Source organism: Hippocampus guttulatus, chromosome 18, assembly GCF_054856545.1.
Source record: "Hippocampus guttulatus isolate MCC_2025c chromosome 18, RoL_Hgut_1.0, whole genome shotgun sequence".
Taxonomy (NCBI): Eukaryota; Metazoa; Chordata; class Actinopteri; order Syngnathiformes; family Syngnathidae; genus Hippocampus; species Hippocampus guttulatus.
The window spans coordinates 3,979,884-3,994,894 of NC_141278.1; the positions used below are offsets into that span (position 1 = coordinate 3,979,884).

Here is a 15,011-nt window from a genome sequence, read left to right on the forward strand (position 1 = left end):
GGTTTTATGAGCGTTCCATTATTGATAGTGAGGAGGGACGGAGGCTTATTAAGCTGAATTTCAAATCAAGAGCGTTGAGGGAAGGAAGAGAAAAGGTTCTTTAAACTTTTACGTTTGCTGTTCTGCTTATTGCAGCCATCCATCTGTTTTCGAGGCACTTCCCGCTTGCTGTCTTCGCTGTAGAGCCCCGATTATTTTGTTGCTGCTTTCTGCCATTTAGCCCAAAGAGATGAAACGACGATGCAAAACATGAAAGGAGACGACTAAATATCGATGCAGATGGATGAAATGTGAGACCGGTAAGTGCATGCACACTGCCAAAATCCTTTTTTTTTTTTGATTGCCTCGTCAATTATGAACATGAAATGATATTGTGAACACTTAAACTTTAAAACATAATCAATTTCAATTGCATCAAACATGTGATGTCTTTTTTTTTGTCATCCAGAACAGGGATTATTGCGCAATTGCTGTATCATGGAAACATTGTGATGATACAGTATTGTTTTTTTTTTGTGTGTTTATTGGGTACATAGCCATCACAATAATCACTGCATCACATATTTGTTCATGTTGAAATTTGAACTGAGGATGTATAATTTGATGCAGGTTATACATCTACATTGCCACGACGCATGGATGTTTTCTTCTTGGTATCACTATTTAGTCCGTTGGGGGGATGATTAATTAATTAATAATTAATGATTAAAACATGCCATTATATTTTCATGGCATATTTCAAAAGCAAAGCCTTGAATTCAACAAAGCAGCCACCCCTCCTTGAAAGCCTCGCGCTGCTTGGATGTAATTCCCATTCAGGTAGGTTGCATTCTTTTGTTTTTGTCAAAATGCCCGAAGGCTCCACTGAGAATGATTAAAATGTGCTTGTGACCCGAGTCAGAGTAACTGGGTTTCTTAAAGAAACAATTCGGCTTGAAGAGAGATAAATAAAACCATTATTTTATCTCATTGTATTTGCTTTATCACAGGGGGAAAAAAAAAATGGCAAAGAAACAAATAGATCGGTTTGGGGAAAAAGGTTGATATAGATCTCTGGAATGAATCGGCTTTTTTAGAGTGGATGATAATATCCTGGGAAAACCACAAAGCTATCTGTAAATAAAACTCAGCTTAGTACCAATTCCACGCATTGGGTCTTGGTGGCACTGATGCTATTCACCATGAATAAATGCCTCAGAAGCAGAAAGAAAAAAAAAGAAAAAAGGGCCGCAAAGCACAAAATCCATCCGTACAGGAGATAAAGAGTTGCGTCAATTGATCGCCATGGTAACGTACCAATACATGAAGGAAGGGGGTTATCCCAGGCTCTCCTCTCGCCCGTCATGCACTTGACCGTGGTGGCCCCGTGCAGCGTGTAGCCGGGCTCGCATCGGTACGTGATGCTGCTGCCGGAGAAATGTCCTTGGTCGTTGACCTTGAAGCCAAACTGCGGCACGCCCGGGTCCTCGCAGTGAGACAGCTCAAAACCTGCAATAGAGACACGCAGCGGACAGGGAAAAACAGCTTGAGTCTGGCTAACTTTCTTAGCCATCATATTTTCAGTTCTCATCCGTATTTAATAAACAAGGCGGTGATACACGAGCAGCTCCACACCATTTTTCATTCAACGTCCTCGAGTCTGTCGGAGCTGTTTCCATGGTAATACGAACACGAGTCCCGTTTATTCGCTCGCAACCATTTCACAAGCAGGATATGAAGCGTTATATAAATAGTGTTTATCCTTGCGAGACCCAAGCCGGTATCTACGGCGTTACCCCGAAGATAAATTGCATCGGGAAGACAATATAATTTGAAAGAATTCGGGGGGGTGGGGAGGGGAAAGTGTTGGAACGGATAAATGTCCGATATTTATTCAACACATCACGGAACGGTTGCATCCAAGTCAATTTCCAGACTTAAAACCAAAAGAGCATGCACTCCACATGTAAAGGAACATTTTAGCACGGGATATGAAGGCATATACTCCATAAATAATGTTCATCCCTGCAAGTACTCAAAGAGATAAAATATTGCCACAAACGCATTCACATGATACACCTCCGTTCCTCCAATTTTACTTACACAGTTAAATATACTGTACATCCTTCAACCCTTAGATGTCCTTTCGCCACTTTGTGCCATTCTTCACCCCGAGAACCCCCGCCACCATCCACATCTGACCAACACGGTCCATGCCCGCCTTGCAATTTATGAGGCCGCACGACCCAGCTAAACTGTCGTACGTGATTCCCCCGAGACATGCGCCGGATAGTAACGGATATGAAAGGAAACTGCTGCGAACTCACTGGAGTAGACCAATTTGAATCCTTCCCCCGTGGCTTCTGGGTCACTGTAAAAATCCAGCCACAGGTGATTGGAAGTGGAGATGAGAGTCAGGCCCAGCATGGACGTGCCGGTGAAGGCCCCCAGGACATGGGCCGTGTTGTCCTTGCCGTCGTGAATCTGATTTTAGATAAAAGCAGATGACGAGGTAAGGACAGATGACTGTTTTTATTTTTTTTGGGAGATATGATACCAGTGGGCAATGGAGTACATACCTTGAGTATGTCCCCGTGGGCCAGGTGAAACGTCCGGGCAGAAATGTTGATGCCTTTCCCAGCCTGAACCTGTTTAGCGGCACAGACTTCAATGTCAGAGGCTAATGTTCAGATCCATGGGGATAGACGGTGGAGAATAAGAAGAAGCTAGCTCCAAAGCTAATGCTAATAAAAGGCCAACCTACGTATGCCAGGTAGACAAATGCAGGTACAAATAGTGTGACAGTCCTTATTCTATGTGTGTTGGGTATGTTTCTTTTAGTTTACATTTATTTCATTGTACGTTCATTGTGTATCTTGTCTCCATACACAGTGCTACAATGCTAATGCTTGTGTAGTTAGCAGTGGTTTTATGACAGCTGTGTTGTCATTTTTAGCTACTTGTTGTGCTAGTTAGCACAACAAAATGCGGGCCCTCTTCATAAAGTAGCCGCTATTTACCTGGATGCTGTAGATACACTCGTGGTTGTTGTCATAGTTGAGTGGGTAGTTGGGCGAGAGCAGGATGCCTTCGTTGTTCATGACGGAGGAACCGCACTCAGCTTACGAAGGAAAAAAAGACAAAAACAAAAAAAATATTACAATAATTTTCCAAAGTGAAGCAATATTTGGAGTTCAAAAGATGAAATTGTTAACATTAGCAAACACATACACAACATTTGAGAGTGAAAATAAGAGCTTCATTTTTCATGATTAACAAGCCCCGTTTTATTTGCGTTAAAATGTAAATTGGTTTATGTGTGTCACCCTATGGTATCAATATGAACCCTTAAATGAATTTATGCTGTACCGTAATTGCGGAAAGCTGCCAAAACACTACTTTTGTCTAAATGAAGCTTCTCAACTCATTTGAACAGGCCCTCGGGACTCAGATGCCACCAGATGGTGCCAGAGCAAAACCATTATTGCTTTGGCCTGACCACCAAACCATTTGGGAATTACGAACCACAAATACGCGGATGTGCACTCTATGAGATGATTTTTCAATCCATTTTCCTTTTCCAAGAAAACGCTGATCACCTTTCGCCCCCATAAACGGTTGAACAGTCCTAATGTGAATTTGTGCGCGGCTAATTTAATAACCGGGCTTAAGTGCTGTGTTGTCAGCAATCTACTACCCTCCATTGTGAGAAAATGAGACAGCAGTGCAATTCCAATGAGTAAATTACCTCCAGATTCCCACTTGACTGGGAAGCCACTCTGCACCCTGCATCAGCATGTCCCATGTGAATACACCATCTCACAGACACCGCTGCGAAACCCCGGCTCTGTGTCGCTACTGGTGTAACAGTCGTATTACAGCTGTCATCGTGTCAATAAATCACATTGTGGCAGCTTTCCATTGAGCAAATTACCTCTCGGCCCCCACCTCTCGTGCTCTTTCTTCTCGCCCTCTTCATGAACAATGCGATTTCACCCTCACCTAGTCCAATCACTCACTTTTCTTTTTTTTCCCTTCCATTTTCTAACCCATTTATCCACCCCCCGTTCCTTGCTAAATGGAAGATAACGTGGGGAGAATTGCAAGGAACAATGGAGGGGAAAGGCGGAGCCAGTGAAACTTTAAATGCTTTATAAAAAGGCACCACTTCCCAATGCTTGACCTACTTGGGCGCAACAAACACAGACTACCAAGGCAGATTCTTATCCTACCCTAAATAAACAAACAAATAAATAAATAGTAATGGCTCTGGTCGTTACTGGTTCCCTTTACTAAATGCTCAGTAAAATGCTCAGCAACAACAAAAAGCCCAAAGTTAGCAACGCGACAATGGAGGTGTGATTATTTGACTTAAGACGCGCAGCGATGCAACAGGAACTAAATATAGCGACGCGTACACACTACGGAGGACGAAAACCGGCACGCAAGGCCGTCCGTCACTTTGCATGATCCATCGCAACTGACACGCTCCAAAATGACGCTGTGTTTCTTTCCTTTCTTTTTGCGACCACCATTTCATGACTTTTTTTTTTTTTTTTTTTTTAACCAGTCATTTAGTGAATTTTATCATGTGGATGTTCACCAATTTATCATCCATCATTTGTTGATTTTGGTTTTTCATTTTGGGACATTATTCCAGTAGAACGGACGTATTGTTAGTGTATTCTGCGGTAATAATTCAGTTTTTTGCATACATGAATCTTCTATCACTTCCACACACGCTTCCGTTTCAGGTGTTTGTTATGTGTAAGCACACATTTCCATTATGCTGATCCCTTGTGGAGTTTCATTTCATTCATTTTTTTTCCCCCCCAGCTTCGTCTCCAAGACAGCTTTCTGCGTGTGCGCGTTTGCCAGCGTATCTTCACTGATCTACAGCCAACATCCGCAATGTTTGCTCCGAGAACACGCTCTGTAATCCCTACCAATAGACATCTCGCTGATTGGGTCCCAAGGTTGAACGCCATTGCGGAATCCAGCCAAAAAAAGCAAACAGACTCCGCCGCTACTGCGGAGGCGTGCAACAAGAATCACACACATCGGTTTCCGTCCAGGAGATCCGTTGAGACGGGACTCTTTGGCTTCATTAAAATAGATGTGGAGTGATGTAAAGACGTCTGCTGCACTCACAAAGTCAAAAGTCCCAACCCGATGCCCCATGAACAGCATCTTACTTTTTAGTTGGAGCCCATTAAATCTGCATGTTTTGGTTGCCTCCATGAAGCTGCCCAAGGCCAAGCGATGTGCCCGTAAATGGTCGTCGTTGTTCTTTTTCGATTATCCACTAAACGCTGCGCTTGCACTGCTAAGCGCATGCTTGTGGAAAAAAAATAATAAAAATCGCACCGCTGAATCAGTTCAATCAAATCAAGCAAGTCCTGGTTTGAATGCACAGAGCGTTCACACTAATGCTAATGTGCTTAAAACTATTATCACGCTCAATAGGAGCACCGTGGCTAAGTGGAGTCAAATTATCGAAAAAACAAATTACGCGGCTCGTTTGGAATGAGTATTTGCTATCAAAATATTTGATTCGATCGATTTTTTTTAATGGCTTTTATAAAACGTCAATGCGGGTTTCCAGTCACTGTACCCGATGAGAATCAACCGTTGAACTGTCAAATGCGCGCACATACCGACACATCTCGGCAGAGGAGCGCTCCACATCCTTCGGCCGCCACCCAGGCAGATCAGCTCCGGCGCCCCCTCCAGGCGGTAGCCCATGTCGCAAGAGAACGACAGTGTGTCGCCGATGCCGAAGTTATAACCGTTTCTCCGACCGAAGCGCGGCGTCCCGGGATCCTCGCATGGCTCCAGCGTGTACTCTGTGGAAAGAGTCGGAATGGAACCCGTTTTTTTTTTTTTTTTCCAAGCCCCACCGAGGTGGAAATCTAAATGTATCTTGAAGAGGTAGTGACTGGTGGTGTGTTATGTGACGTAGGAGAGTGTGAACTGTGGGCAACAGCAGAAATGTGTTCCTTGTGTCTTCATTGTACTGTTCTCCCAGCGGTCGATAAACGACAGAAAAAGGCATTGGTGATTTTTTTGAAGAAACTGTCACATCACTCCTGATTCACATGATGTTTTGCAATAGGTTAGTATTTAGCTAGCGGACTTTCATTTGACAAAATCATATGGATTGGTACAACACTGATGTTTAAATATACAACCATTTTCTTCTTTTATGTTTGGTTTAATTCTCCTTTCGTGTGAATTTGACAGAAACCTTCCACTTGAAGCGAGCATGGCATTGCCTTTTAATGAGAGAACTGTGCACGCAAGAGTCAAAGTGATACGTGATCGTTTCTCATTTTTCTTGACAGTGTTAAGAGAGAGAAGAAGTGTTCAGGAATATTTTAAAAGTTTGTAATTGTGTAAAACGTGTAGGTGGGTAAAACCGTTTTACTTTATGTAGTTCTTGACATTGCATAATTTCACTCGACAGGTGAAAGGAAAAAAAAAAAACATTCCAAGCTGCAGCAGGGATTTATGCAATACAAAAATGGATGTGTTCCATAATCGAAAAAAAAAACAAAAACATAATCCCGCCATGTCTTGCGTTCGCTGTAACGCAACCGCAATATGTAGGGGAGGAATTCTACAATAGTAGAATTAAGAACCTTTCAGCGAGGCTTTTTGTGAGAATATGCTCGCAAAAGCGCGAGTCGGATGTTTTATGACACTACTCGAGAGCAGACATTTCGGCGTGCAATCGACGCCATCTGGCAGACAGGACAATTTCAAACTCCAACAGCAAAGCAAAGCAAAAACACAAGAAGAAACACCAGTTGTTTTTGTTTTTTAGGTTGTGTTAACATGCGCTGATTTTCCAAAGGTTTCAGGATGACAACACCAAGCCACATAATTCATTCGTGCGGTACTCCAATGTGCTGTGAGAAGTCACTCTGGAACTAATTAGACTGCATTTGGATCACGCTTCCACAGTTGGCTGGCGACCAGTCAAAGGTGTAGCCCGCCTCACTTCCAAAGTTAGCTGGGATTGGCTCCAATTTACCTACGATCCAAATGAGTACAAACAATATCGAAAAAATGGATTGATGGACCAATCTAGATTTGAGCTACACTGTCATGTATTTTTGCCTTTCGTCTCACCACGAGGTTTTTGGAGTTATAAACGGAGATTTTGACAGTGAAGTCCAACAGGTTTAAAGAAAGTAAAGTGTGAAAAATGGAGATTGGGGTGGGGTGTGTGTGTGTGGGGGGGGGGGGGGGGGGTAAAGTCCGGACTTGAAATATGCAACATTATCTCTTGCATTACCAACAGAACATCCTAATACGTCATCTGGCCAGACTCTCCAATCAGCTATCCCGTTTGTTTTCTTGTTAATTTTAATGAAGCCTGCAGACCCGCACCACCCCCCCCCCCCCCAACACATTTGGGTTGCCATATCGCCTCCAAGTCTCTTATGAGATATAGGTTGCTTGAAGGCACTCTGAGTCAGACCTCCATTTGTCTAAAATGACGCTTTACCGCCAACACGAACTTGCAACAGCAGGATATGTGGCTGTGTTGCGGCGAGGAGGTGTATTTTTAGCTCTCAATAGCTGTGCACTATTGTAAAAAAAAATGTTCTCAACCTGTATGGCTGCCGTGGGCCAATCAATGGTATCATGCGGACTCAATTATACACTTTTTTTTTCGTTCCTGAAAATAACCTAAGTCCCTCAACTTTAAATTGATTACAATTATTTTATGTGAAAGGAACGTGTGTGGGTCAGCATTTATACCTACCAGCCCTCAGCGGGTGACCGCTGCCAATCAAACACCACCAGAAGTTGGTACATCTGATTCTTTTGAGGCCCCATTCCACACTTTGTGCTATTAAGCACTTCTGTTTCTTTTGTTGCTTTTTTTTTTCCTGTGTAGCGAAAAGCTCGATATGAAGTCAGCTACTTTTTGGCATTTTCATTTAGGAAAGAACAGTACACCGCTGTGCCATGAGAGATCGATAGGTGTGCCATGGGAAGGTACGTAATTTCCCTTAATTGGTGCAAATGTTATTTGCAACAAATAATGGTTATCTTTGTTCATCTATCTATGAAATCAACATCCCGTAGAGCACGGGTGACAAAGTCAAGGCCCGGGGGCCAGATCTGGCCCGCCACACCATTTTATGTGGCCCGCGAAAGCAAATCAAGCATGTCAAGTTCCACGATGCGAGCTAAAGTCGGAACCAAAATTTCAAATCGTCATATGTAATCCACAATAACAGTCAGCATTTTTTATTTCAGATTTTAAAACGAGCTATTCATCAATTTGTTTTGCGCTGTGTATGTAATATATAGAGGTGATTCAACATTTCTATGGTTTCCCAAAATTCATAACAGCCCTCCAAGGCAAACCTTAACTACAAAAACGAGTTTGTCACCCCTGCCGTAGAGTGACAGTAAAACAATCAAACAATCTTTCACTCGATGGCAGAAGGTACAATTCCCTTTTTCCGAAAATCTCCAAGCGCACCGCGTTATGAATGACAAGACTTGCACGAGAGATGGGGACGAGCCAATGCAAAAATGTCGAAAGGGTAGATTGAGAGACCCTACCGGTAAACGTTATGTTGAAGCCCTCGTAGGAAATGGAGAAGTCCGAGATGAACCGCAATTGGGCTTTGAAGTTGCCATAGAGACCGGCGTTGATGTTGCCAGGCAACTCATTGCCGGTCAGGCGGGCCAGGGGTTGCAGGAAACTCCCGTTCTCCGTGACCAGTAGGTAGTCGTGTTGGTCCTCCAAGTGGAACGAGTTGAACTGAAACTGAACGCCTGTCCGACGCACAGAGACAGCTTCTAGAAAGTCGTTTCTTCGTACTGTTTCTGGCATATGCAAAAACACTTGATTGACTCTTGCCTTTGCCGTGACTGACTTCCACAGTCCAGGTGCAATTGAGGGATGACGGGTAGCTGTCCGGGTAGCCGGGACTCAGGATGGTGCCCCAGGGGCCTCGGATGTCACCACCGCACAGAGCTGCACAGATGCAAGACTTGAAGTGAAAACACGCACGGGATGTCGCAAATTTATTGGTAAAACAGCTGGCATACAACGCATTTTCATTGGCGGAGGGTTTGATTTACTCAACTGCAAATGGGATGAGGCGTCTATTGGGGCAAGGCCTTTATTTTAATGACCAACATCACAGTACAGATGGAAACTCGAAAATTTGGGCTGCGACAGAAAGTTTCCCGGTGGTGTGATAAATGCAAAAATATCTTTCATGTTTACTCGGGGCGCGGTGCTCAGAAAGAGTAAATGTGCCGGAACGTGGCAAACGGCGACACATGACTTTTACTAAATGTGCATAAGGTAGCATCGCATTGGAAGTTTATTTATGGTGCGACAGAAATTGCTAGCGATGAGACAAACAGAATGATGATGAAAAGTCCACGAGGACTACAGCACATACAAATACAGAGAGTGTTGAATAGGGGCGTGATGCTGAGAAACATACGGATTTTTTATTTTTTTTTTGGAGTGTGGCACACTGAAACTGAAAGTTTACTCCTGGTGAAGCAACGTATTTCCGGTTTATAGAACAATAAATACACAACTACGGATACAAGGCAAATCAGTACCGTAGCGATGTAATTGTTACATGTCATTACGGGTTACAATCCATTTTATGGAGCTTTGATGTAGATTTCAAGGCAAAGCGATTTTATTTGTGCATTTTACGAGGCGGAATGACCCCGAGGTGACCCCGCAAGGCATTCAGCCACACACATTGTTATGCATTCGGTGGCACTACCGAGTTGAAACGAGGGGCCCTTCTAAAAAAGATGTGTTGCTCACATTATGCATACTAATGCGGCATATGGGCGCCGGCTCCATTGCGGCTCGCTCCAGTTGCTCCGCCTTACAGTCGGACTAGTCGCCTCATCATTCCCGTCGCAATAAAGCCCCGCCGGAAATGCCATTAGCCTCAAAAACTGCAATGCCGGCAGAGAAGTTTGGCCGCCATCAGAGCTGTGCCATAAGGTCGGGAAGTAGCAGTTGAGAGGAGGTCCTTGAGGAGGGTCACAGACTATCGCGGACCTCCGGAAGACAGAGGCGCAAAATATCTGACCAGGATATTGAAAACGCGCTTAGACTACAACAAAGCCGAAGCGTCTTCCAGCTCATTCATGTATTTTTTTTTTTAACACAATGAGCAAACCATTCGCTGCTTCAAAACACAAAGTTGGAGCAAGTCGTGAGAATGAATTCACGTTGCACAAAATGGCACACACCCGACACTTGTCCTCCGACACTCGCTCACATTGCACTGCAACGTTACTTATTTATACTTTGCTGCTAGGAAGCTCTGAATATTGGATGCTGAGCTGGGTAAGAAATTTGGATTCTGATTGTCTTGTTTTTTTTTTTCTTCCCCCCCACTACTTTTCCCACCAGTTGGGTTTCAATATCTGCTGTCAGTTATGATGTCTGTCCTCACTTTCTTTTCTCAGGCGAAAACAAAAAAAAAAAAAAAGAAAAGAAAAGGGGGAAAAAAAACCCACTCAACGTCGCATTAGCATCACGTCAAGAAAGAGTCTTATTGCATCAATCAGCTCGCAGGGAACGTGCAAGAGAGCCTGAAAGACATGTTTTCCAAACAAGGCATCGGGAACTTGCCTCATTTCCAGTAATAACAACAGAAGAAGAAAAAAAACAACCCACAACAGTAACAGGTTTCTAATAACTCGAGTTTTCTATTGTTCACAGAATTATTCAAAAGGATACAGTTGCTCTATTTTCTAATCTTTAAAACAGATCTTTTCAGATTCAACACAAATGTGCATTGTTCCTCTTCAAATTGCTTATTACCTGGGGGCATATATTGAAGAGTGACACGTCCTATGATGCATAAAAATATTTGAACGTCCAGCAAACGAACGTTTGCTGAATGATCCGTGCATCGAAACATACCGAGCGTTTCCAAAGGGTCTGTCTTGTCGAAACTTTTTGAAACTTTACGACACAGATGTGATGCTAAGAACGAGTAAAAGTTTATTGGGTGTGCGCTGGGCAGAAATATTGAAAGTTTACCGAGGTGTATGACAAAAGAAACATGATGAAAGTTAACTAGGTGTGCATTGCATGGAAACATTTCACTTTACAAGGTGGTTGACGTATTGAAAGTTGACGAGGGGCGCGGCGCATCAAAACCATAAAAATGCACTTGGATTGTGGCGCCCAGTAAAGGTTGGCAATGACATAAAACTTGACATGGCCTATCTCTTCCTTTCAAAAGTCCAAGTTACCCGGGTGCTCCAAAGTTTGCCCGCCACAGATGTACAATAGATGTTAGGGGTGTATCAACATAAAACCCAGCAAAGATGATGAACTATCACTCGCCATTCTCAAAAGCACTATTCAGAGGATGTACGGCTACTCTGAATAAGGGAGGAAATGTGTGTTGGTTACCGTCGCAAGTGGGTAAAGCGTGGCTCCACCAGTGGTTCTTCTCGCACACCAGGGGCTCCTCGTGGCTCAGCCTGTAGCCCGAATCGCAGCCGAATGACACCGTGGACCCGATGGAGAAGTCTTGTCCGTAGCGGATCCCGTTGACGGGGATGCCGGGGTCCAGACACGAGTAGCTGTCCACCGTGACGCCTGGAACATAAAATAATCCCGGTGAACGCTGACAGAAGGTAACAAGGTTAGAAAGGACGTCCGGTGGGTTACAGATGTGATTACAAATCGCCATTGTGAGGTCAGCCAAGGGCTTTTAATTCAGTATATATTAGTGCTGTCAAACGATTAAAATATTTAATCGTGAGCAACTGTATAATTTTGTAGTTAACTCAGAATTAGCCATAATTATCAATTTTTATCTATTCTAAATTTCCTTTGATTTCTTTTTCTCATATTTTTCCCATTTTAATGCTCTCATCAACATGGAATCGTGGATCCGTTTTCTTTGTGCAAAATGCAAATATTTACTGAAACAACAATTTTGATGTTTCAATTTTACATGAACATTAGTAGTTATTCAAACTTGGAGCACATTTTATTATTTTAGAGCAACGTAACATCCGCTGTGACGTGGTGCCGCATTAATCGCGCGATAAAAAAATTAATAAAGTTAAAATTGGTTTAAATTAATGCCGATCATAACGTGTTAAACTGACAGCACTAATATATACAGAATATTCATTCATTTTCCGAACCGCTTGATCCTCGCTAGGGTCGCGGGGGGCGACCCTTATATATATATATAACAGATATAAGGTCTTTGAATCTTGTGGATTTTCCATATTGCGTGTAGGTCTGGAACATACCCCCCCCCCCCCCTCCCCACCTCCCCGCAATCAACAGTATTCGTGTATTTACTCTCATATAATATCTTGAAGCCGGCATTGGAGCGGCTGTTGTCGGTGGTGAACAGCAGGTAGAGGAAGTTGGTGCTGCTGAACAGGAACTGCGGCACCTGGGTGCCGTTGAAGGAGCCGACCAGTGGAGACAGGAGGTTGGGGCCGTCATGGATCTCCAGGAAGTCGTAACCCAGTTCTGTCTGGAATCTGTGGGGAATGATTTCGAGTGCTGTCAACAACTTTCGACAAAGGGTATTGGGATCTTCGGTGTTTTGACGCATATATTTGCATAGCGGTGTTTTACACCTGTCAAAGGTGACTTTGATGGATCGCCCGGGTTCTGACTCGATCACCCATTCGCAGCTGAGGGAATCCTTGTAATAACCGGGCCACCCGGGAGACAGAATCACTCCGTTGGGAGCCGAATAGTGTCCACCGCATGGAGCTGGAGGAGGGAAAGGGACAATGGCCATGAATTGTGAGGTCACCACAGCTGCTAGCCCAGTTGGGACATGCTCCCTATGAACTCCGCCAACTGTTAGATGCCACGGAGGAAAAAATAAACTCATTCTGATCCCTCCGGTGTTGGACCGATTTCCACGCAGCCTCTTCTGGATTTGAACAGAACTAGCCACCCACCCGAGTGGCAGCGAGGCAGCAGATGGACAGTGGCAGAGTTGCTTTGTTTCATAACGCTCATACTGGTGGGGGCGTGTGACGGATAGACCCAATCTGACTAAAGCCCAAATCCAAATATCCATCTCGGCATCGCCCGCAGCGAGCGATTTCAATCAAACTGCTCACTTTTCGGTTAGTTATGCAAGCGAGAAAAAGACACAACTTCAGTCAGTAAAAGGCAATGCTCATATTTAACGACAACAATCGAAATGAGCAGGTGACATCAACACAGCAGTTGAAGTGCTGGCAAATGGCTTTGATTTAATTCGCAATAGTACACATTTAGATTAGACAAAAACGGTTGCCAGGAAACCCTTCACATGCTTCACAAAGAATGCACCATTTTGCTCAAAAACATTGCTTTGATCCAAATTCTATCCAGTTACAGTTGATTTGGAAATATGTTGACATCAAATATGTTGACATCAAATGAATTGGGGGTGAGGGGAATCACCATGGCCACAAAACAGGAGTTGCGAACATTCATTAAGTTCTCATCCCTTTTGAAATAATATTTTAAAATAAATAAATGTCCATTTTCCACTGCGAGTCGCTGAAGAAAATCTTTCAAGGGCAAACAATTTGGCATTGTTTTTACCTTCACATTTGGGGATGGGCCCGCTCCACATGACCTTTCCTCTCTCCAGCTGGCAGGAGATGGTCTCGGTTCCTTGGGTTTTGATAAAGCCGTCTTCGCACACCACCGAAATGGAGCTACCCAGCTGGAAGCTGTCTCCGAAGCGGCGGGCGTTGATTGGAATGCCAGGGTCCGGGCACTCGTTGTGGCCGAACGCTTTAGGGGTGAAAAGTTATAGGGGGACACAGACAGAATTGAGATACCACAGTTATTGGACTGTGGATTGAAATGTAATTAGATGGTATAAAACCCGTATTTTACAGGCGTCTCCACTTTGATTAAATTCGGCCTCATGACTTGAAAGCATTGGCCTTGAAAAATATGTCCTCCCTTGTAATCTGTCTGTTCCATATTCGAGCTATAGTCCTTTTTAGGATTTTGCTCAAATGCCTACTCGCTTGCTTAGATGGACTCCGGCAAAGCAAATGGGGCTGCTGATAAAAGTCATGCGAGCCTGCCCGCCTTAGGGGGCATATGGTCCACTTCATCACATGAGAATCCCGTCCAGTCCTGACTGTGAAACTATCCCGACAAGGGGAAGAAAATGATGAATGAAATCAAATGCTACACCACTGCGTATGAGCTGGATATCGAAGACTGAACATGGGGAACAACTAGCATGTTTGGAACATAACTTCAGAGCCATTTTGAGGTTTCCAACTACCGTACTGGCCCGAATATAAGATGGTGTTTTTGCATTGAAATAAGACTGAAAAAGTGGGGGTCGTCTTATATTCGGGGTCTAGACGTTATACCCATTCACGACGCTAGATGGCGCCAGATATTGAAGCGAATGCTGAACTTGACTCCCCAGGCCAAAGCGAACCCCCGTCACGAGAATAAAAATCAAAATACCGTCAATATTCATCTTTGAGAAGGGAGAAGAAGTGCGACATACTACTGTAGGTGATGTTAAAGCCTCTCCCTGACATGGAGTGGTCTGCTTGGAACTCCAGCCTCAGCGTGTTGGTGTTGGACGTCAGGTGCGAGGGGCTCTCGGCTCCCGAGAACCTGCCGACCACGGCGGCGTCGCCCGTCTCGCCGTCCTTCACCGTGAGCGCGTCGTAGGGCGCCTCCAAGTCAAAGTCGTTGAACGCCAAGTGGATACGCGAGCCCGGCTCCGACTGGATGAGCCAAACGCAGTTCATGTTGTTGCCGTAGCCCTCCGGGTAGTCAGGCGAGAGGACGGTTCCAGACGGAGCCGTGAAGTTGGACATGCAGGGGACTTTGCGGAGGTGAGGCGGGGAAGACACAAAGCAGCTTCCCGTTAAATATGCATGCCCACATCATTGCCGGTCATCATCTGCTCCGGGCCGGGGTAAACTCGGTCACCATGGAGACCGGTCAGATTGAATGTTATCAGCATCGTAGCACACAGCGAGAGTTG

At 44.3% G+C, this 15,011-nt stretch overlaps 1 protein-coding gene across 3 annotated transcripts in view; it reads right to left on the reverse strand.

Annotated features, from left to right (window-relative positions):
* The window catches only part of csmd3b (CUB and Sushi multiple domains 3b), a 182,976-nt gene that overhangs the window by 40,694 nt on the left and 127,271 nt on the right, over positions 1 to 15,011 (reverse strand). For all 3 annotated transcript variants that reach the window (XM_086136556.1, XM_086136555.1, XM_086136554.1), the window contains exons 14-25: positions 14,523 to 14,849; positions 13,586 to 13,780; positions 12,616 to 12,754; positions 12,329 to 12,516; positions 11,420 to 11,608; positions 8,867 to 8,983; positions 8,566 to 8,781; positions 5,637 to 5,825; positions 3,000 to 3,100; positions 2,559 to 2,627; positions 2,307 to 2,463; positions 1,297 to 1,488 (exon numbers count right to left, since the gene is read on the reverse strand). In XM_086136556.1, the coding sequence (XP_085992682.1) occupies positions 1,297 to 1,488; positions 2,307 to 2,463; positions 2,559 to 2,627; positions 3,000 to 3,100; positions 5,637 to 5,825; positions 8,566 to 8,781; positions 8,867 to 8,983; positions 11,420 to 11,608; positions 12,329 to 12,516; positions 12,616 to 12,754; positions 13,586 to 13,780; positions 14,523 to 14,849 (2,079 nt within the window). The remainder of the gene's footprint in view (positions 1 to 1,296; positions 1,489 to 2,306; positions 2,464 to 2,558; positions 2,628 to 2,999; positions 3,101 to 5,636; positions 5,826 to 8,565; positions 8,782 to 8,866; positions 8,984 to 11,419; positions 11,609 to 12,328; positions 12,517 to 12,615; positions 12,755 to 13,585; positions 13,781 to 14,522; positions 14,850 to 15,011) is intronic.